The sequence below is a fragment of the Convolutriloba macropyga genome, chromosome 1 (genome assembly GCF_964194025.1).
Source record: "Convolutriloba macropyga chromosome 1, txConMacr16.3, whole genome shotgun sequence".
Taxonomy (NCBI): Eukaryota; Metazoa; Xenacoelomorpha; order Acoela; family Convolutidae; genus Convolutriloba; species Convolutriloba macropyga.
This window is the reverse complement of record NC_134468.1, coordinates 66,401,110-66,426,458: the sequence shown is the minus strand read 5'-3', so window position 1 is coordinate 66,426,458 and position 25,349 is coordinate 66,401,110. Positions and strand designations below refer to the sequence as shown.

Below are 25,349 nucleotides of genomic sequence, written 5' to 3'. Positions count from 1 at the left end.
ACCGTCACCAACATAGCGCAGTCTCTATTCACTTGTTTTTAGAACGCGAGCCTCCTCTTCTTGTTGCAGTACGCCATTGATAAAGGACAGTTCTGACTGCTTTTTTGTGATAGGAAGGCATTCTTGTCTATTGGTAATGTTTCTCAACACAGTTCTTTTAAAAATTACATTTTTTTTGTTTAACTTTTCATTATAAACAATAATTGTCTTTGATCTTCATTACAAATTCTTAAACAAATGCGCACACTTTGAGCGCTTCTGACGTGTAACTTTCATAAGTCCCATTATATTGCAGATAAAAAAACGTCACAAATGCATATGATAAGGTCTAAATTGCGTATAAAATTCGGAAAAATGTTGTTTATCATAATATTAAGAAAACATATATAGCAAAATATATCAGAGAGAGCAATTTAGGCTTAATTTTGTTCAAAATTTCCAAACAGGATTTTTGTAAAATTTAGACCGGTATTTAACTGATCTGGTTGTAACCTTCATACGTATGTTCTGACTGACACTTCATATACGTTGCTTCAGGCCGTTTTTGATCTAATACTTTGTTAAATACTTTTTCCTATGAATTGGTACGTTGTTGTTTCTCTGTTATTCGGCTATATTTATAGTTCCTCTCACTATAGCGTAACCTACGGTTTGGAAATTGAGTAAAAAAAGTATGCAAGAGGTAAGTTTTTTGCCCTTATCGGGCGGTTTTCAGCTTAACTGTCTCAGAGATGCGAATCTCGGAGATGCCAGTCATAATCAACTTTTATTTAAAGCACAGATATTTTTTTACTATTGTAACGAGAAATATTTTCATACTGACGAAAAAAACTTTCTGTCAGGACATGGGTTATTCCAGATATCAGCACCAGTAGTGGATAAAACAAGGGATTCAACCACCAGTAAAATTTTTCCCTTTCTCCTAACGCTAATCGTGCTTGTCGAATCGGGCCAAATCTTACTGTTTGTTGAATCCCTTGTTTTATCCACTACTATATAGTAGCTCTAATTTCAATAAAAAAATTAATTAAAATCAAAAATAAAAACAAAAAATCAAAAAATCAAAGCAAAATTTACATTTCACTCTTTAAGAGTGATTCACTCTTATTCGGAGTGATCCCCAGTAGAAAAGATCGCTCTTTTTCGCTCTTAAAGAGTGAATCCCTCTTTTTTGATATATTTTTTATTTTTTTATACTTTTTATTTCAAATTATCTATACTTTTCAATAAATTTATATTTTCTTTTATTTTTTCTATATTTATTCCATTATTAATAAGAAATGATACAAAATTATAGTATTTACATGAACAACTTTCCTCTGTTTGGTTAATAACTAAAGGACTTACAGCTCTAGGACTTTGCCAACTAGGATTAAATGTTTTATCAGCGAAGCGGTTACACCGATCAGTTACATTTCTACTAAATCCTCTAGTCAATTCTATATCTGGATGTTGTTTCTTTACATGAGCCCGTATCCCATCATATCTCACAACAGAAGTACAATATGGACAATTAACTTTAGCTGAAGTAAACTTCTACGTGTATACTTACCTTCATCAAAATTATTTAGTGGTTTTCTATAATTACACTTATTACAACATCTAGTTAATACTTCTGAGCCCGGTTTAAGGTTAGGGTTAGGGATAAGGTTAGGGTTAGGGTTGGGGATAAAGTTAGGGTTAGGGTTGGCGTTAGGATCTGAGTTAGAGTTATAGTCTTAGATAGAACCAGAACCAGAACTAGAGCTAGAACTGGGGTCAGAACCAGAACCAGAACTAGAACTAGAACTAGAACTAGGGTTAGAACAAGAGTTAGAATTAGGGTTAGAACTAGAACTAGGGTTAGAACTAGAATTAGAAATAGAATTAGAACTAGGGGTTAGAACTAGAATTAGAACTAGAACTAGATTCATTTTTTAAAGAACAACCCCATGGGGAAAAATCATTAGCACAAATACCACTTAATATTATATTACCACACATACATTTATCAGTTTTATCTTTATGAAACGATTCATAATGATATTTTAAAACAGCAATGTTTCCACATTTATAGTTACACTCTAAACATTGTAAAAGCATTTTTAATAGATAAAATTATCAGTGAACGAGCTTTGCTCATGGTTCTCCAACGAACTTTGTTCGTGGTTTACCAAACTGCTCAACGGAGTTGTTTTGCAAATTCACAGACAATATTAGCTATGCTGTAGAATCGGTGTACAAACTTTGTGGATCAGTGAAACTGCTTCGCAGATAATATTTAGCCATGATTTCAATTAAATCTTTAGTATTATCTATAGATGTGATACACTCTGCTAAATATTTATTTACTAATGTATTGAGTGTATTAGTTTTACATCTCTTATCTAAGATCAAATCAAGGTCTAAGTCTTTTTTATCTTTAACAAAATTTACAATCTCTTCTCTAAATTCTTCATTATTTATATATAGTTTGTTTAAAAACTTTCCCCCCTTTCTATTCAAAATTCCCATCTTTTCATTGACGAAGTCACAGATACACTGATCAATATACGAACAAAGTTCGTGGTTTACCAAACTGCTTCCCTGATCAGTATAACTGCTTCAAGTTTCACCTTCCAACTCTTCTCCATATCCAACATTAACTAATGTATTTACTCTACTCAACATTGTGCTTGCTCCCATTGCTACAGTTCCAGCATTTCTTGATATTGAATTAGGATAAAAACAATTAAATATAAATAAACCTGTGCCTATAATTCCACCAATATTTGACAAAACTTTCATACCGTTTCCCTTAATCATCTCTTCTGTTAAAACATCATTCTGAATTTTAATATTATTTAAAGTAAGAAGTTTATTAAAATAAAACTGATAATTATTATGATTTATAACATTTCTATCTGTTGCATTAATCATTAGTGGTTTCATATATGCTATAAGTTTATTTATATCTTCTCTTTCTAAATCATCTTTCAAACTAAGAGCTTTTAAATCAAGGAAACCAACTCTTGAATCATATATCTTTGTTCTATTACTACTAATAATAATAAAAGTATTTTCCTTTTTATTATATTTAATTATACCATAACGAAGTTCATCTGACATTCCATCTGTACAATTATAATAGTTACTATTTAATTCACTAATTATTTTATTGAAGTCATGTTCACATTTATATATCTCATTAAAGTTTTTAATTAGGTCAGGTCCATTATAAGTAGTTAAATAAATGGTATCACAACTCATTCTTGATGTATTAATTATTTGAGCTGGTTTATGACACATTACAATCATTTGAATATTATAATGTCTACCTTCAGTAAAATAATAACCTATATCCTTACTTAACCTATCACCCATATCATCAAGTACTATTACACAATTTTGAAATTTATGCATATTATTTTTTGTGATCATATTTATATCACATTTATTAAACCCAGTATAAAACTTATTAGACTCAGGATCTATCCAGTCTCTGTCATCTTTACAAACTATAACTATGGACCTTTGGTCTTGATCTTGAAATTGATCTTGATCTTGAACTTGATGTTGAACTTGATCTTGAACTTCATCTTGATCTTGAACTTGATGTTGAACTTGATCTTGAACTTGATCTTAAACTTGATCTTGAACTTGATCTTGAACTTGATCTTGATCTTGAACTTGATGTTGAACTTGATCTTGAACTTGATCATGGTCTAAGTATAACTTTAAGTATTGTCTAATAAAATATGTTTTACCCGTTCCAGTTCCACCATAAACAATAGTATGTAGTGGTGACTTTTCATATTCAAATCTAACTAGACTCCTATTTATAAATCCACCAAAGCTTTCTTCTAGTTTTGTATATTTACTTGGTCTTGAATCATATAAAATATAACAAATTCCAATTTTAATAATAAAAAAAACTGCATACCTGTTTCCATTTTTATATGAATTTAGATTTGATTTAGATTTAGATTTAGATTTAGATTTAGATTTAGACTTAGACTTAGATTTAATAAATTTATTATATAAAAATGCTCATCCTAACTTTTGAGGAATTCAATAATAAATTTAATATTGATAATAATGCTATGAGTGAAATCAGAATAAAAGATATAGGTAAAGTTATAAGTCTAACACCAATTGAAATTGTAATGAGAGATCAAACTCCAGATAGTATCAGAGATCCTAACTTCAACATTATTGTAAATCTACATTCAACTGAAGGTACACATTGGGTTTTATTTATAAGAAGAGAAGATGGTACTGTGTATTAATTTGATAGTTTTGGTGTAGAAACTCCACCATTTTTCCTAGAAGAATATGTTGATCTAGGCTCTGAGAGAATACAACAATATGATGAATCTTATTGTGGGGCTTTTTGTTTATATATGATCTATCTTATTGATAGAGGATTTAGAATTAAAAGTGCTTTTAATACTCTAGTTAATCAATGTAAATATCCAGGAATATATAATGAGTGTTTTTGTTTGAATTGTAGTAGAGGTGATGTTAACGATAATGTTAATGTTAATGATAATGATAACTATCTACGAAGTAGCTTTGCTAATAATGATAATGTTAATGATAATGTTAATGATAATGATAATGATAATGTTAATGATAATGATCTACGAAGTAGCTTTGCTAATAATGATAATGATAATGATAATGATAGAGATAATTTTATATATCAGGGAACCTGCTTCGCAGATCTATTTAATGAAAAAATCAAAGGAGTAAATCCAATAGGAATAGCAATAGTAATAGCATTAGTAATAGTCCTACTAAAAATATCCGTGAAGCGGTTTCACCAATATCTGTAAACATAAATGATGATCTATATTCATGGCTAAATGATGATGATATAATTACAGAAGCCGCATTCCCAGATAACTTTAGATGTATAATATCTGGTCCTAGTGAATGTGGTAAGACATTCTTATTAAAAAAAACTAATTCTAGCTAGTATATACTTTGATAAGCTATACATCATTGGACCTACTGGTGATCAGTACCATGATATAGAAAGAATAAACCCAAAAGCAGATGTTGAATTTATTAAAGATATAAAAGACTCACCATCTCCTGATAAACTACCCAAAGACTTAAAGAAACGAATGATATTTGGTAATGTTAGAGCCAAAGAACCAGTTATTAATGATAACTTTTGTAGAGGTAGACATAATAATTGCAATATGATATATCTGAATCAAAACTTGTTCTCTCTGGATAGACAGAGTGTTAGAGAGAACTGCAATCTTTTTATTTTATTTGAACAGAGAGGTAAAGTCTTAGCATCGATATATCAAGATTTCTTTAATAATGTTGAACTTAGTTATAATGATTTTGCTAATATATGTAATAAGGCATGGAAAGAGCCTTTTAATTATATTGTCATTGATATAACTAAAAACAAAAATATTAATGGTAAACTAAGAATTAATTGGGATCGGAGAGTCTCGTAGTTTAGTTAATATATCAGGGAACCTGCTTCGCAGATCTATTTGATGAAAAAATCAAAGGAGTAAATCTAATAGGAATAGTAATAGTAATAGCATTAGTAATAGTCCTACTAAAAATATCGGTGAAGCGGTTTCACCAATATCTGTAAACATAAATGATGATCTATATTCATGGCTAAATGATGATGATATAATTACAGAAGCCGTATTCCCAGATAACTTTAGATGTATAATATCTGGTCCTAGTGAATGTGGTAAGACATTCTTATTAAAAAAACTAATTCTAGCTAGTATATACTTGATAAGCTATACATCATTGGACCTACTGGTGATCAGTACCATGGTATAGAAAGAATAAACCCAAAAGCAGATGTTGAATTTATTAAAGATATAAAAGATTTACCATCTCCTGATAAACTACCCAAAGACTTAAAGAAACGAATGATATTTGATAATGTTAGAGCCAAAGAACCAGTTAATAATGAATACTTTTGTAGAGGTAGACATAATAATCGCAATATAATATATCTTAATCAAAACCTGTTCTCTCTGGATAGACAGAGTGTTAGAGAGAACTGTAATCTATTTATTTTATTTGAACAGAGAGGTAAAGTCTTAGCATCGATATATCAAGATTTCTTTAATAATGTTGAACTTAGTTATAATGATTTTGCTAATATATGTAATAAGGTATGGAAAGAGCCTTTTAATTATATTGTCATTGATATAACTAAAAACAAAAATATTAATGGTAAACTAAGAATTAATTGGGATCGGTGAGTTTCGTAGTTTAGTTTAAATATCAGGGAACCTGCTTCGCAGATAAGTCTAAGTCTAAGTACAAGTATAAGTCTAAATCAAATTTTAAGTAAAACTTAATACATCGCCATTAAAGTCTATAGGTCTTCCATGCTCATCTTTAATATGAAATTCAATATATTCTATTCTATCTTTAGTTACATTTTGATATAAGATATTAGTTGGTATAATATTTATCAAGTAACATGGTGGTTCAATTAGATTAGAAGTATATAGTATGTCTGTATCTTTACCATTATCTTTAGCTCCAGATATCACATTACAATGAATGTTAATATTATTGAAACCCATAATATCAATAATTTTCTGAGATTTATATCTACCTTTTTTATAAATTATTTTTCTAAATCCTAATAATGAGGCTAGTGAGTTTTCTTTATCAAAGCTGATTGCTCCTTGTTTTATTTCCATTAAACATTTCATCGTATTCTTATCGGGTTCTATTATAACATTACCATCAGTTTCTTCTTTTATTAATTCTGCTATATCAGTTAACTCATATGCTCCCGATGTAATAGTTGAATATAGCAATGGAATTCCTTTATAATTATGATTAAGTATAGATGTAATGTTTGGGCTTGAGGTAGAGATAGGGTTAAGGTTAGGGTCAGAGCTAAGAGCCCGAGGTAAAGCTTCATCATCTTCTATAACAGTACTAGCATATAAGAATTGATTGTTTCTCCTATTCACATTAAACACCGAATTATAAACAGATAATCTATTTAAACCTAATTTTGTTGTATTAAGTATAGGTTCACTAAAGTTAAACTTTTCTGTTGGTTTTATCATTCTAAAGTTAACTGTATGCTCTTCTTTAGTTTTGGTTAAAGCTTCATATATCTTTTGTAGTTCATATAATATCAAGTTGTCTGTCATTTTTTATCTAATGAAAATGAATTTTAATTTGGGTACAACTTATAGTTATAATAATGACATACACAAAAGTAAGATTATAAAATATATACCTAATAATCTGGCAACAATGAATACGGTTAATACTCACATTAATATCATACTCAATAGAGAAGAGAATCACTTAAATTTGCGTGATTCATATCTAGAGATAGAGTTTGTTGTATCAGATGAGGCTGGTGGTGTATTTGCTAATGATGCTAATGTTAGATTAGTTAATTTTGGTATGATGGCATTGTTCAGTTCAATAAAGCTTGAAACTAGTGGTGATAGGACTATTGAATATGTAGATCATTGTCATGCTAATCTATTGATGTATAAGTTATTAACTAGTACTGGTGATAAATATGAGAGTGGTTTTGTTAGAAATCAGGGCAATAGAGATAGTCAACTTAAAGGTGACCATATTGCTGCACAATGAGGACATATGTGACACATATGATTAAGATGAGTGATCTATTTGGTTTCGTAAATGATTTAGAAAAGATTATATATGGTTTAGGATTTAAACTATTATTAAAAAGAAATAATAATGATAGAGCTCTATATAGAGTTAATGCTAATCCTGGTGCAGTTGCCAATGATGGTAATATAGAAATTAGAGATATATCATGGTGTGTGCCTAGTATTGATCCTAGTAATGATAATAGAATTATTGTGCAAAAGGGTTTCAGTAAAAAGAATAATGTAGACTTTAGTTATTATGAAAGAAACACATTTTATAAGAATGTACCCAATGCTACTAATTTCTTGTTTGAACTAGGTATGGAAAGTGGTATGGAAAGACCACAATATATAATATTTGGTTTTGAAAATAATAATGTTAATGAACAAACTCATGATTCAAGTACATTTGATGTAATGAATGTTACTGAATGTTATTGTAAGATTGGTAGTGAGTTTTATCCCGAGGATAGAATGAATATTAATTATGGAACCAATAATTATAATGAGGCTTTTGAAAGAGATTGTTAGCTTTAATAAAGATTATAATGGGCTACCACATAATATAAGACCATATATAAATCATAGAACATTCAAAAGTAGTTATAGAATATATGTATTCGATACTAGATATCAAAGGGATCATATAGGTCCACAACCAATACAACTTAATTTTAAACTTAGTGCTGCAGTTGCAGATATTATATGCCATGCATTAGTATTAACTAGAAAGGCTATTAGTGTTAATAGTGATGGTAAAAAGATGGTTGATATAATATCATAGATATAATTTAAGTCATACATATAATTTCAGTCGTAGATATAATTTAAGTCATCGATATAACTCTAGCGATAATTATAAATTCAGATATAACTCTAGCGATAATTATAATTTTAGATATAACTCTAGCGATAATTTATAATTATAGTATAATATAGTTATTGTTATAATTATATACATAACCATATACTTGTACTTATACTTATAGCTAGTCAGCTCTAATGGTTACTCTTGTTAATACCTAACTATTTCTTATTAGTATTAACAAAACCTTTAGCATAAATAATGTCTAATTTCTTTTTATTCTCTAGAGCCAAGCCTCTAGCTTCAAGCTTAATCTTAGCCTTGGGCCTAACCTTAGGCTTGGGTTTAATAACAACAAAAGGATTATACTTTTTAACTTCCATTAATTTTTATATATAGAAATGAGTCTTTTAAATAAGTTCAAAACTAATTCATATTGTGTTGGAGGTAGACATTATAGTGGTACTGTTGATATAAGAGGAGCAATTACTTCAAAAGATACTAAAATGTTAAAAGTTAATTGTGTTTTATGTAGAAGGAATAAATCAATGACAGTATCTGATACAACAATAGAAGCAGAAGGACTGAAAGATTTCTTTAAAAGTGTTGGTAAAGATACGGTTAATATTGGAAAGAAAGTTGCTAATAATCCAGTAAGAGCATTAGAAATAGCAAGTAAAATAGGAAGTGCAGCTGCATCTAGAAACCCTAGAGCTTCTTTATCAGCGACACCTGATTTAATTAAATTTGCAACTACTGGTGAAGGTATAAAAGTAGTACAAAAAGGAAGAGGGTTATACTTAGGTACAAAGAAAAAATAATTATTTGATTATAATTATGATTATATTATGTTTATGATTATGATTATGATTATGATTATAGCTATGATTATGATTATATATTTATCGATAAATATTAATACTAATATTATTATTACTAAAAACATTGTTTTTACTAAGCACTAATATCTTAAATCTAAAAAAATACTCAGCTTGTTTTTCTTATTCTTCTTATAATCCTCATATAACTTAACAAATTCATTATACTCATCATTATCTATTTTATTATCATTCATTGATTTAGTATTTAGTTTATTAAACTTATCACTAAACTGTTTACTTAAAATATACATTTGTGAATACTTTATAATTTTTTTTCAAATTTTAGTATTAATTGTTTTTGATAATGAACCACAAACAGTTGCTGTAGCAAAAGCTGTTGGTATAGAATAAGCTAATCCTATACCTTTTAATGAAACTGATGTTGTTGTTGCAGTTGTTGTTATTGATGATAATACTATTTCTGTTATCTCAGCTATGTTCATATAATTCTTATATCTACTTAACTTCTTATTATAGTTATTAGTTTCAGTTTCATAATAATTTCCAATATCTTTTATAATGTTAATATTGTTGTTAAGTTTATTATTAGCTTGAATCTTTTCGTTTATCAATCTTTCTGATACTGATGACAAATCTGGATATAGTAATCTCTCACTCGGTGCTGTTGGATTGGTCATTGCTTTGCTTATTTTCATTAGTAAAAATTCTTTTTATTTCTTTCATTATATCTTCTTGATTAAAACTATAATGCATCTCAAGTCTATCTTTCTCTTTATTATCAAGTAACTTACTTTGTAAAAGTATAGCAATTATATATTGTACTATAACACCTCTAAGAGATTTATTATATTCTTTCATTTCTCTCAGACCGTTAGTAAACATTTCATCTAAGTGTATGTTAGTTATATTCTGATTAAACTTATTATTATCAAATTCTTGCTTTAATTGATTATAATTAGAGATAGTATCTGCAGCAACTTTATTACAAAACTTAACAGTTTTTCTGACTTCATTTGTTGATTCAATAAACTCATTAATTAGTTCTTCATTAACTTGTGTTTCATTTAGTTGTAATGTTTTAGTTGTAACTTTATCAAAGTCACCCTTTCTTAGTTCAGTTATGTTTCTACTTAAAATCTCTATTTTATTAGAAGAGGATAATAAGTTATTGTCACAATACTCTTTATTAACAACATCTTTTTCATCTCTAGGAGGATGAACATTTGTAATTTTACAGGTATCCTTCATATCAATATCATCATTATCTTCTAGGAATAACCCACGAGCCTTACTTAGTGTTAAGTTGTTTGTTGATGTTGATGTTGATTTATGTTTAGCTTGATTGAATCTATTTCTTGTCATTATTTATTTTAAGAAATATATTTAATGATTCTAAAACTTTATTATTAGATTCAAAATCAAACTCAGATTTTAATAATTCCTGTTCGTAATATTTACCTTCTGTTATCTCACCATTAATATCTCCTATTTTATAAGTTGGTGGTTGTGTTTTTAGAACTTCATTAACTTTAAACAATTCTCTATTCCAATCAGAAGTGTAACCTTTAGAGAAGATATTACGTTTATCTACATTTCTAACATAATCACCAACGTTAAATTTAGGTTTAATATTCTTAAAACTAAAAGTGTTTTTAACTTTATCAGGATTATTAGAAGCGTCAACTGGTGTCATTTTAATTGTTGAGTGAATGTTATTGTTATATGTTACAACAGCATCATTTAATATATTTACCCAATTACCATCGCCATTGATGAACATTGGTTTATTTATTATGTGTAATAATGTTCTATTAAATCTCTCTATAAACACAGCCTTTAAATCACTATAAGTAGAATATAGCTCTATCCCTGAAGCGGCTTTGCCGGTTACATACTCTTTAAGTAAGGATTTAAATGTTTTATTGTAAAACTCACTACCTCTATCTACCCATAACTTTTCTGGTTTTCTAGGTTCAGAGCCACCTTGTGGATGTTCACTTAATACTATTTTAAAACCATTAGTTATAGATAAACCAGATTTATTCTTTAAAGGAATAGCCCATGCATATTTTGTGAATATATCTATAACTGTTAATATAAACTTATAATTATTATTGTATTTACTTAGAGATGACTTATCAATTAAATCAGCTGACCATGTTTCATCTTTATATAGTGGTATTATTCTTTGATTTTTAAACTTTGTTATTTGAGGACTGAATACTTCTTTAGCTAGTTGTTGTTGTTGTTGTTGTTTTTCTAACGTTTTTTTTATGGACATAGTCATCTGCGAAGCAGGTTCCCTGATGGATGTAGTCATGGTTTCACCTATTTACCATAATTAAAAACAAAATTATCTAGTTGGTTTTGATTAATAATATTCATAGATAATAGTTGCTTAGATATATCTAGCATTTCATCATATAACCCATCATGACCAGCTAGCTTTTGTTTCTAGTTTTAATAATTCTAGTCTTTCTACTAATTTATTTGGGTTGCCATTTAATCCCCTGCCAAATATATCATCTCTTACCCCCATTATACGTTTTTTTGTTCTATATCTAGCGCTTTTCTTATCCCCTTTTCCTAAATCATATATAATATCCTTTAAAAACCTTTTAATTTTGTTTTCATCTTCCTCAACCTTATCATCATATGTTACATTTGATTTAGTAAGAAAATCAGTAAATCCTTCTGAAAACTCATATACATTATCCCTAACTAAAAACGCACCCTGCTCTAGAGTTATATCAACACCATTCATTTTATATCTCCTACTAGGTAAATCTACGAGTTCTAGTTTTAATTGAGGATTAGTTTGAGCCCCCATGTCATGAAGAAGTTTGGCTGTTTTTGTATCAACATAAACTGGTGCTATATCTTGAGTTTGCTTTATGGTCCCCTTTAACGTTTCACCAATCTGCGAAGCAGTTTCACCCATCTTGGAAGCAGTTTCATTAAACTGGGAACCAGTTTGCTCGATCATCTTAGTTTGTTTATCTAACTCTTGATTTTGCCAATCTATTGCTCTTAATGTTTGTTCACTTAATGCGAGATTCTGTTCATTGTTTGCGTTTAACTGCGAAGCAGTTTCACTGATAGTTTTGGTTAGTGGATCAAATAACTCTTCTATTTCACCATAATATTTTTGTTGTTTTAATTTATCTTCTAATCTTTTTCTTCTGTTTTGTTTTTCTAGATGGTTTAATTCTATAAGTTTATCTAGTTTAGTCATTTTATATGTATTGAAAAATTATAATAAGAGTAAAAAATGGATAATGAAAACAGCTTCTCTCTTAATCTAAAAAGATGTTTAGCTCGTAAAAGACGTTGTAATACTATAGATGAGTTTATTGATCATATTAAGGAACCAAATCATGTTGATTTAATAATTTCAACTAATTCTAAATATGTAGATGGGGCTGGGAAGATAATAAAATTTCTAGAACATAATAAAATTATAATAGCTGGAGCTACACTACATAAGAATACAATCATGGGAGACACTATGGAAAATTATATGGCTAAGATAATGATTTATAATATACTAACTACCAACCATATGGATGTATTGAATGAATTAGGTCTATAATTATTTGTTATAAAAATTAGCAAAGCTCGTTATATAATATAATAGCAACTTCAATTAACTTTCTATCATCATTAATGGTTAGTTCTAGAATATTATTAACCAGTAGGTCTTTGTCTCCATCTAATGATGCTTGGCGGATCATTTTTATTAAATCTCTTTTGAATAGATATAGATTCTCATCGTGAGGATAGCTTTTAATATTATTTACATAAAATCTTTTATCATCAAATGTATTTAGACTTATCTTACTTGTTTTTGTTGTTGTCATGTTATCACCAACTTTTTGTTTTCTACATTCATCTACTGTTCTCTGTGTATTATTCATTAATGCATCATAATAATCTATGTGCCTAGCATTATTATGCTTCTTTATTCCTTTTTCTTTAGTGTTTTTAGGATAAATTTTGAAGCTATAAGTTTTGGTGGACAATGCTATGAATTCCTCCATAATCCTACTTCCCAGCTCGTGCTTAAACTTGCCGGGGACTTTATTATTAGTTTTTATAGGTATGTCTAGATTACTTAAGTCCATATGCTCATCACTAACTTTACCTTCACTATAACTTAATACGAAACTGTCCGTATCCATATAGTGAAGTGTTAGATCTTTGAGGGATGGTTGTAGAATATTATAGAATACATCATACATCTGTAATTTACTTAATTCTAAGATAGTAACACCTACATATACTGGAGAATCATATTCTATTTTTTTCTGTATATATTCTATTTGGCTATAATCTCTATATCTAGTTATATTTTTAAATGTTGGTTTACTTACACTTTTCATTATCTTTTCTTCATCATGCAAGAACTTGCTTTGAAAGAAGTGCAGAGGATTCATGCACATTCTTCCATATAATGAGTTATTCATTAATTTCCTTACATCCTTTCCTGCTTCAGTTTTAGCTGTTGCTCTTTTATTTGTATTGTTTTGTATATAATCTCTACATATTTAATCTTGTTTAAATTTATTTACTTTTATTCCCATCTTAACATAGAACTTTAACATCCTATAATGAACCATATATTCTGTTTTGTTGTTTTGGTCTAAGATTCATTTCTCTGTTCTTGCTTTACTTTCCTCTTTTTCTCTGCATCCCAATTCATTATCATTTATCTTTCTTTTATTAGGCATTAGTGCTAACTGTTCTGTTCTCTCTTTACATTCATTAGTATAATCAATATCACAAACTATATAGTAACCATGATCACTATCATCTGGAGTATTCAATATTACATCGAGGAACCCGCTTCGCGGATCTAGAGTAGTAGTAGTAATAAACTCAAAATCCTTATAAGGTAAATAAGGTAACTTTTGCATCATTGCATAACCATATAGGTTGTTTGCGTCTATGTACCATATATTTCTATTAATGACTTTATCATTAGTATTAGTATTAGTATTAGTACTAGTATTAGTATTAGTATTAGTATTAGTATTATTATTAGTATTAGTATTAGTATTAGTATTAGTATTAGTATTAGTATTAGTATTAGTATTAGTATTAGTATTAGTATTAGTATTAGTATTAGTATTAGTATTAGTATTAGTATTAGTATTAGTATTAGTATTAGTATTAGTATTAGTATTAGTATTATCATTAATATTAGCATTAGTATTAGTATTACTAATATTTATATATCTATCACCCATTATTCCGCATATACCACCTCGCTTTGCTCCAACAAAATCATCTAGCATTTGTTTATCTTGTAATGTATCTAATGTTACACCGCTTGACATTAACCAACAATCAAAACTATAACCCGGGAGACTAACGTAATGTAGTTGATTGAGCTTGAATTCTTTCATACTAAGTTTAACAGATTCATTCATGCAATAGTCTAATATTTCCACATCATTTTGTAAATACTCTATAGTTAGATCTTTACCAGTTTTATTACTGTTTTCATTATTAAAGATATCTACTTCTTCTTGTGTTGGTAATTTATTATGGAGAGAGGATTTAAAGTCTGCTATTTATAGATTACCTATAACTTCTTGGTAATCATCCAAACGAAAGTATTCATATGGATATAATGTTTTAGTTTTACATCCGTATATCTTTGCCATTTGATCTAAAGGCATAGCTAAGAAGTTATAACTGTCTAAGAATTTGAGACAACCAATGCTAAACATCTTAGATTTACCAGCAGCTAGTGGTATGTTATCTACTTTTCTTTTATCATTATTCTGTTTAAAGAGTTCACTGTATAGTAGGTTGAAGTCATAGCCAGAGCCATTATGGAATATTACTGGAATGAAGTTTTGTTGTTTGTATCTTAGATTACATATTTTACATGCTGGACCTCTATTTTTACCAGTTTCATGACAATGATCTCTTACTTTATTAATACATGTTTTACTGCAGATATGACAAGTGTTATTAGTTTCAAGATATAATTTATCTTCTTCTGTGAATATCATCTTTTCATTATGTTTGAAATTATTCTCAGTTTCTATTTCTAACAGATCTCTAGCAAATCTTTTGATGCAGCCTATACCGAAGTAGTGCTTGAAGTTACCTTGCCAGGTGTAACCCACAGCTATTGGAATATGTTCAGCTATTACATATTTTAAATCATTAGTTGAGACATCGGTGAAACCGCTTCGCGGATCAACAATGCAACATTCTATATTGGCAGTTATAATATTTTTTTATATTCTGACGTTTTTGTTCTTTTACAAAAGTAATATGTTTTTTCTTAGGACAAAAAATTTCTGGTTTGAATGAGGTGCTGCATTCGTGTTTATCATATTTAATTTGTGAGTTAAACCAATAGGTACACCTATCACAAAAATAATATTTAATGTTGTTTTTATTTGGTCGTTCTAACAGGGTTTCTATATTTCTTATTAGGGCACAGTGTTCTATTTGACCATTACTCCAAACTAGTATTCTTACATCTTTTCTATCTTTTTTAAAATCATCCACTTGTTTAAACAATTCTATTTTACCATTACCACAAGGTGTGTATACCCAAATATTAGTATTATATTTCTGTATTCTTATTATTTAAGCAAAATCACCTTCATGTTGTTGTCTTGGTTCAATTAGTTTATCTACATATTTACTTTCTCGAGTTGCATGGTGTGGGGCGGGATGTAGCCAAGCAGTTTTAGTTAGTTGTAAGCAATTGTATTTATAACTACGTATATTTAATATCGATTTAGAGTTTTTGAGATCAGGAGGTAAATCTATATAACTACCAATAGACGCTTTAGTTGGTTCAATGTTTAACTGAATACTTCTTATTCCAAGAAACTCAAAATCATAACAATAACCTTCATATATTTCCTTTTCGAAATCTAGCCACCGATTGAAGTCACCATATTCATATATTGCATTATTATTAATATAATCAGTATTGAAAAATATTTTAGTAGTTTTAACTTCTTCTTTGGTTCTCTGCTTATAATCACATTCAGCCGTGATCTTATTTTTAAAACTCTTAACTTTACGAAACTGGTAACAGTTTTTAATTTCTTCTAAAGAGTAATTAGTTGCTTCATCTATATCTTCAATGTAATTCCCACATTTATCAGTAATATAAAATTCTCTCATGTTCTGACTTGAGTTTAAATCGAAGTCTTATGTGTTTTCTAGATACATGCGATTGTGACTATATGAATGAGTAGTTAGAGCTACTTTACTTCTAAATTCTTCATGACATTCTTTACATTCATACTTAATTCTGGTGTAGATATCCTCTTCAGTTTTAGTTTTAGGTTTGGTGGCTGCTTTTGTTTTAATAATATAATCATCTTCATCCAAATTATACACCCTCTCCGAGATTTCCTCTTCTTCAGACTCAAACATTTTCTCCAATAGTTCCTTATGTTTGAGATCGTATGATTGATGCCTGTATAAAGCCTTCTTTGATACAAAGGATAGATTACAGACATCGCAGAAGTTTTTGACACTAGTATTAGTTGATTGAGACATGATGTATTTTTTTAGGGAAATAATCAAAAAATAATATTTCGAAAAATGAAAATGAAATGCAAAAAGTGTATAAATAAACCTTGGAAAAAATGTTGTAATAATTGTAAAGAATTAGAATATTCTTGTTATGTTTGTAAAAAAAATGGTTAAAGTGAAAGATTATATAGAACATTTGGGATATCATTATTCTGATCCTGATCAATATCTAACGTGTAGTATGTGTAATGTTTATAAACATATATCATTATATAGATTTAGAAATAGGAAATGTAGACTATGTATTTATCTTCATAGATATAGATATGGTCACACTAGAAATCAATTCAGAGAGCATGTTTATAAGTATAATATTCAAGAAGACATAGAAAAACACTAATCACTGTGTTTCCACCGATCTCAGTGTTTTTGACTGTATACCCGTCACAGTGTGTCCCATATACAGTCTCACAGCAGGGATTATCCTTTTTAAGAACTTTGAATTTGGTTTTTTTATCTCACTTAGTTTCATAGTAATTCATTAGAGTCAGGGGACGTTCACTGGAGTCAGTGAGGAAGGAACCCCAAACCTTCCGTTTGCTAAAGCAACTTAACTAGACTCGATGATTTAACCACTACGCTAAGTGAGACAGAAAGTTTTAGTTTTAAAATGATTAAATATTGATTAGGGGATATATGAAAATTTTTATTATTTAAATATTTCTTTCAATTTTTGTTCAAGTTTTTTCGCAAGTTGGTTTTACGTGCTTTTTACACGGTCTCTTCTGCGAAGCAGTTTCACTGATTAGTTTTATACTAGTATCTGGGGACGTCCACCGGAGTCGGTGGGTATAGAACCCAAACTATCCGTCTGATAACAGTTAATTACCAGCTTAACTCTGTACTAGTGGTTTGCACAAAGTGAGACAAGAAATGATAGATTTAAAATATAAAAGAAGCGAATTTAGAGCTAATATATAGTAGTGGATAAAACAAGGGATTAAACAAACAGTAAAATTTGGCCCGATTCGACATGCGCGTTTAGCGTTAGGAGAAAGGGACAAATTTTACTGGTGGTTGAATCCCTTGTTTTATCCACTACTACTGCCAGGACATGTGTTATTCCAGATATCAGCACCAACATTGGTACAAAATTATAAAGAGAACCAACTATAAAACCCGGCTGGAAACAAGAAGAGTTTTCGTTAAGCTTTCTGAAATCATTGGGTGACTTTTAAATTTCAGGACATTTTCAGGACCTTTCGAGAAGTCACACTGATCTTCAGTAAACATTTACGTCCTTTAAAAACTGTAAGACAAAAAATAACGTTGAATTAGTAATTCCATTTAATTTGATTAAAGCTTAGGCAGCCGGAAAAACAAGCATTGTGTTCTTCCCTGATATTTGCTATGGCTTAAAAGCAGGAGCACTCTTTGGTTAATTTTTTAATTAAATCTTTATCAACACACTAATTAATAATAAGGTATTTTTACGTTGAAAATTAACTCAACTTACCTCAACTCTTAGGGTAAACCTGTTTTTTCTTAAAAGCACCTTAGCTTTAGCTAATTTTACCTCAACCTTACGGTTAAAGTTAAGGCCTCGCCACCTTAACAAAAGCCTTAACTTAACTCTAAGCGTCAACATTTTGTTTGGGTTTTGTGGTGGCTGAGCTTACTAACTCAATTACCAAAACGAATAGCGCTTCAAGGCCATTTCAAGCATTAAAGCTAGAATAGCATGAAGAATGAATTAATGCTACATTCTATTGAAGTCATAGGGATTTGTACATTTTGTTCAACATTTATATTTAGCAACTATTATTAGTACACAATTGTCATTCATGAAGTAAAACTCAAACTCGAACTACCTCAACAACCAGCAAAAGAATACTACGACTTAACAGTATTGCATGAGATTCTTTGCAATTGGATTGCGAATCAGCCTGTTATTGATACAGAATATTCGACAAAACTTCTATATGGTTAACAAATTTCCCATGACATCAAATTTACACTGAAAAGGTGACGTTATGGAAAAGTGTTCACCTTCTGTCGACATTATTATCTACAACCAATCAACAGTTGAATTTGACATGTAAAACCACGTGACTAGCAGCATAAAAGGAGCTTGAAAAACCACCAAAAATCAGTTGAAACTTGTGAATTTTGTCTTATTCAACTGACATACAGTGCGTATTGAGGCACACTTTCTTGAGCGGTAAATTACTTGTTACTGTGTCTTGTTTCTGTAGATCATATTAGTGATTGTACAGTCTTGACTTAACTTTGATTTGTGAAAAAGAATTAACTTTGATATTCTCAAAACTGTCTTTCTGAGGAACAAAGTTCCTAAGTAAGAGAAACTGTGTGCAAAGCACATAGTCAGTTGCTCTTACTGGCTTTAACGAAGCCTAGCATAGTTTGATATTGGTGTTATGGAGGCCAATTGAGAAACAAAAGTTGTTCATTAAATTAGCTCAGAATATTCGAATCTGAGGTAAAGAACTGTTGTGTTACTTCTCGAAGACCATTTAACCAATTCAGTTCATTTCTTTTTCGTTTGATTACTTGTATGACAGTGTTGTGCGCTGCCAAGTTTGCTCAATTTTGAATCATTACTGAGAGAGTTATTCAACATTGAAATCTTGGCCCATGTATTAAGATTGGGTATAAAATATAAAAGGTAGCCCCACCAACGCAATTTACCCAGCGTTGTTTAATTTTACATCAGATAGTAGGCCTACCTAACGTTCTTAACCCTGTGACATTTTATCTCACTAGCTTTTGTGTTTAGGGAGATATCATTGAAAAACCTCCAATTTGATACTAATTGGTTTTCTGAAATTTTGAATTTTCATTTAATTGAAACAAAGCCATTTGTTATTCAGCAAAGCTGAACAAGTAGTTATTTGAAATTATGGAGTATCAAGTAATGCAACGGCATTCAAGTATAGCGGATAATACAGTTCACAAAAGTTAACTGCAAAAACACAATATCCGGACAGATTTGAAACCGCTGAAACGAACTGGGCGGTGTAAAGTTTTCCTTGACTTTGATAGGAGAGCAGCCGTTACAGGTTTTTTTTCTAAATATATAAAATTATGAACTGAAGAACGCTACAAAAATTTAAAGCAAACGTTACCTTAACTTTACCATCACAACGTTGTACCTTAATTTTATTAAGGTGAATTTACCTTAACTTTAGTTAGTTTGAAGATCCACAGCAAAAGTAAATACTATTTGGAACATCTATTTGGTAAATTTCTGAACACGGAGTTCAATCAGAACGATTAAATTGGGTCGGATAACAACAACCGATAGCAGAATTCAAAAACAAACGAGAGGATACAATGCCAACTGTACAGTTTCAAAAATACGGTCAACTGTTATGCAGTTCAGAATAAAATTCTTAAATTTATTCCGATCTTACAAAAATTTCATCTATTAAAAAAATACAACAGAATTTATTTAAATTGCGTTCCAAAATAACATCATGACCATTCTAAAAACAGAACAAATTTATAGAAACATGGAAAAATTATGCAGAATTTCGAAATTGTTCAATTTTCTCTCAAAATAGTAAAAAAAAGTTGTTTTGTGAATTTCAGTGTTGAGTTTTTGAAAGTTTTCTGCGAAATCTACTAAATCAAAAAAGCAAATTTTTTGTCAATTTTTGTCAAGACTTAGGAGAGCTTTAGGATCGTAGCTGAGACACTTTGTTCAGTTCTTAATTTCTAAAAAAAAATCAAGGAAAAAGATTTTAAAGGACCGCAGACATAAATTTTTTTGCTACTTTGTAGCTTAGAAAAAGGCAGCAACTGAAGGATGCTCAACAAAAACAAAAAGTGTGAAATGTATCACGAAATCTGGTCCCATTAAAACATAATTTTGGCGTCGCCTTCCAAAATTTTTGGTACAAATATTATGCATTTTTTGCGCTTTTGATCTTATAGTGATTGTTGCGTTCATTGCTGGTGTAGGCTAATTTTGCAATTATGCTGGTTTCTATTATGGCCTGGCCTTATGACTCCCTATGACAAGAATGAGTTAGTTCACGAATCGCTCGTGGTTTTTTCCCTTAATTTTTCATCTTCGCTAATTGACTGACATCCCTTTGCATACTTGGGCTTGCCAGAGTAAAAAAAACGTTGCTTCTGTCATGTTTCTCTCTAGAATATGATTTGATTTAGCATACTCACGAGCTACGTTTATGTTGGTATCTCGACATCGGCAACAAAAATCTATATTATTAAAAATCTTATAATTAATCACCTCACGTCCCTTTCAATTGTCAAAACTTGGTTCACTTCACAACTATCAGATCACTACTTTACAGAATAGTTATTTGCGGCGCAAACCACACTAACGATTTTCAAATTAGTGAGTCGCCGTGCAATTCAGAATCTAACTTGTGCTAACTGAATCTACGAATTGCTTAGCAAACCCTGGTCGAGACCCGATGTTAATCTTGCAAGATCTTGCAAGATTCTTGCAAGAGGATGTTAATCTTGCAAGATCTTGCAAGACGATGTTAATCTTGCAAGATCTTGCAAGATGATGTTAATCTTGCAAGATCTTGCAAGATTCTTGCAAGATTAACATCCGATTCCGACTCGGGAAGAAAGATTGTGCTACTATTCTCGTGGTACCAAAATTAAGAGAATGAAGTTTTAGCATATATGTAGATGCTGGTCCTTGTAATCAAGTTTGAACAGACATTATTTTTCGCGGGGCAATTATGAACAATATTGTCTGTACAATAATTGCGGAGCTGTAGGGGTTAAACATGAAGGTCACTCAAGATCAATATGTTTAGGATTTTGTACTAAATTATTAGATGAAAGGTTGATACATAATTTTTAGCACCAAATTATAGGATGCACACTATGGTGTATCACAGAACGTGAACCAAACGTGAACCAAAAGAAAGTGGCGCTAAGTCTGCTGAAGACAGTAAAGGTTAGGGCAAATTAACGTTGACCATATAAAATTTCATATATATATATATATATATATATATATATATATATATATATATATATATATATATATATACAAAGTCTGAACTCCCTTAGTGAGTGCACAAAAAGTCTTTCCCGGGCCGAGGCGTCCACCCGTATTCAACCGTTATTAAGCGAGAATAAGGGTGTAAAGCAATTTCCACTCTTAAATAGCGGGGAAAAGAGCGTAAGAGTGTAATTTTGAGGAAATTACACTTCATTTACACTTTTTACACTCTTTACTCCACTCTTTACACTCTTTACTCCACTCTTTTTACACTCTAAAAACTACAATCTTTAGTCGATTTTTTAGTAGGGAAAAGAGTGGAAGAGTTCAATTTTAAAATACTACACTCTTAGAAATACACTATAATTTTAAAGAAATTACCCTCTTAGAAATACAATTAGAGAAATTTTACACTCTTAGAAATGCACTACAATTTTAGAGAAAATTTACTATCTTAAAAGTGCCATTCAATTACACTATTTTAGTCCTCTTATTTGAAATTTATCTTTTTTGATCACATGTTAAGATCAACCAAAAAATGTTGACAAAACATGCAGAACATGTGTTGACAAATAAACGAGGTCTGTCAATATTTCTGGCAATGAAAAGACCCGTGTAAGGCTGAAAAAATTGATATCTTTTCGTTGGTTTTTAATTTGAGAGCTCAACATGATTTGCGATTGTTTAATGATTTAGGGAGCGAATTTGGTAGAATGTTAATTAACAAAGAGTAAATTATTTATCTGAAATCTTAATTATTGTTATAGATATCACAGGCACCGTCATGTATCTCCCTGTAATAGATCCATTTGATCCAATAACCCCAATTTGACCGAAGGCTTTGAACGAAAAAGTTTTCTTTTACATCTACAATCCGAAGGTCAAAAATATTTTCCCTTAACGAGATTGTGCGGTACCAAATTTCGGATGTATGCTGTTTTGCCCCCCCCCAGTGCTTTTTACGTCCCCCAGCTACAAATTACAGGTTGTTATAGCACGTTACTGTGTAAAAAAAATAGCGCATGCGCCTGGTGACGTATAATATAATGGGGAGTAAAAATATTAGCCCACTAAGCTGGGGGGCGTACTTAACGCCAAGTCAATATCCGTTACTTTACAAGCCTAATTCCAAGTCTACGTATCAACACTGATTCAGTACTATAATCATAACACATTTAAGACTTGTCAGACTTGGCCAAGACTTGGCAAGTCTAAGACAAGTGCGAATATAAAGTTGCGTACGGTGATCGAACTGTCGATCTCCCTCGCCGCAGGTGTTTGTTCTCCTTACTGTGCCACCCGACTGTTGAAGATTCGTCTTTTGTGCCACTAAATTTTTTCGCTTGAAAGAAGCGAATTTCAAGCGAGAAGGCAAGCAAATTATAATACTTGGGAGACCTGCACTTACAATTGCCTAGAACTGATTTATACAATTGGAGTTCAGTTACGTGGGGTGGGGGAAAACAGAATAGGGATCAATTCTATTTCGGCCGCAGTGTTTTTATAACCCCCAGTTACAAATTATGTGTTGTTATATAGCACATTACCATGTAAGGAAATAGCACGTGAGCCTGGGGGTCATAAAAGATTTATGCTCACTAAGCTGGGGAGACAGAATAGATCCCAGAATTGATCCCAATTTTTTTACCAATTACGGTAAGCTGGCTGTCATGATTGTTGTATGCCTTCTTAAATCTAACCAATTTTGTTCAGCTTCAAAAAAATTTTTTTGGTAAAATATGTTTTTGCAAGATATTCCGGGTCTTCACCATTATAGCCCCCCCCCCCCCAGCTTAGTGGTCAGATAACCTATAGCCCCCCCCCATTATAGTAAAAATACCATAATGGGGGAGCTATATTTTAATGGGGGGGGCTATAATGGGAAAGACCCGATATTCCTTCGTGATATGGATTATCGGTCATTTTTATTAATAAAAAAAGCAGTGTGTTCTGTGCTTTGTCCAGAACTTCTAGCAATAAAATATTCGATGCTCTTTAGAGAACATGCTTGTACTTTGTACTTTGACTTGGATTCACGAGTTCATCCAAAATTTTTCCCGAATTCTCACGACTGGGAAAAAACCTAAATCTCAACTACCGGAGTTGTTACTTACATTATAGACAAAATCTCTTCGGGTCCCAATAAAAAGATCTTCCGAAAGTTAGACATTTAAGTCCTTCCCATAAGTGGAGGTCTAGACTGGGAGAAATTGTTATTTACCTTTTGGCGGATGCTGAAACCTGCTCGGCTCCCACAACGTTCGTCAAGTTCTCGAGGTTGTGAATGACAACAGAGTCCAAGTCAGAATAGAATCCTCCATACTTGTAAACTAACACAATACGTATAATGTCACTCAAAAACAAGTTTCTCAGCTTTTCATCTTGTAGAAGTTTTTTTCCTATTCCTTCTACTTGAGTACCCTTCAATTCCTTAGACACATTGACAGTGTAAAAGTGAATATTGTTGGGTCTTTTGTATAATTCTGCAGAACAGTTTGATCTTGATAAATTCAAATGCCCCGACGTGAATAGAATTTGAACTCTAAGACCCGAGTTTCGAGATGCTGATTCAATTGCACAACAATCTCTTCCTCTCAAATAAGATCTTCCTGAAGTTTCTACAAAAAATATTTGCTTTTCAACCGAATTGTTGACCCCATCAAATTCAGGTAAAGGTATTTGCATCTGTTCTCTTCTGAAATTGTAGAATTCTGAGTACATTGCTAGCATAAACAAATACAAAAAGCCCATTATATAGCAGAATTCATATTTATGTCCCTTTTTATGCAGCATTGTTCGCCGGTAGAGTAAGGAATTTTCTGGTAGGAAAAATTACTAGGGCATACAGAAGCGTAGATTACGTGACTCTGCTTGAAGTCACCGAGAACTTCTGGTTTTACCAAAATCCGGGTAGCGGTTCGAGATGTTAAGCCCGAAATTTGAAATGACTTCTGCAGAGTCTCGTAAACCTGCTTACGTAAAACGCGCACTATTAAAGTCAATGAATGTCAAGTTCTAGCTGTGTGTAGCAACTTCACGGATTTTGACTTCTGGTACTGGTCAATTTTCTGCATTTTATAACGAGCACATGCGTGTTTTAAACTATTCATTGCATTGATCAAAAGGTCTGCGGTCTCAAAATATACACGATTTCACCAAAGAGTTCCATTTTATTCGTTTAATTGCAATACACATATTAATAAAAATGCATTCAAATAGCAAGTTATAAAATAAACAGCCAATTTTTGAAGAGCATTTTCAGTAGCATTCTCCTTTACATTTCCGCTGAATTTATATGAGTTGACGATAAATTAACAGATTTTTAACAATCCCAAAAAACTTCAAAAAAGACAAAATTTACTTTGCGAGAAGGTCCAGATAGAAGTTTGCCAGTTTTTCCAACAAAACAGCGGTTTGCTAAGCTTCACTTTCAATTTGTTCAAAGTAATAATGGCTCCTTTTAAGCGTTTTTAAGCTTTCTAAACAGGTAATTAATGTCAACCGTTAATGTTGACTAAGTTACAGCTGACCACCGAGCCCTATATTCAACTCAGAAGAGCAGC

General features: G+C 30.7%; 1 protein-coding gene across 2 annotated transcripts in view; it reads right to left on the bottom strand.

Annotated features, from left to right (window-relative positions):
- The window catches only part of LOC142350795 (lactosylceramide 4-alpha-galactosyltransferase-like), a 52,409-nt gene extending 27,731 nt beyond the window's left edge, over positions 1-24,678 (bottom strand). For both annotated transcript variants that reach the window (XR_012760917.1, XM_075402754.1), the window contains exon 1: positions 24,008-24,678. Coding sequence is in view for 1 of the 2 variants with exons in the window: in XM_075402754.1 (XP_075258869.1) it covers positions 24,008-24,579 (572 nt within the window). In the remaining variant the exon portion in view is untranslated. The remainder of the gene's footprint in view (positions 1-24,007) is intronic.
- Positions 24,679-25,349: the final 671 nt, after the last annotated feature.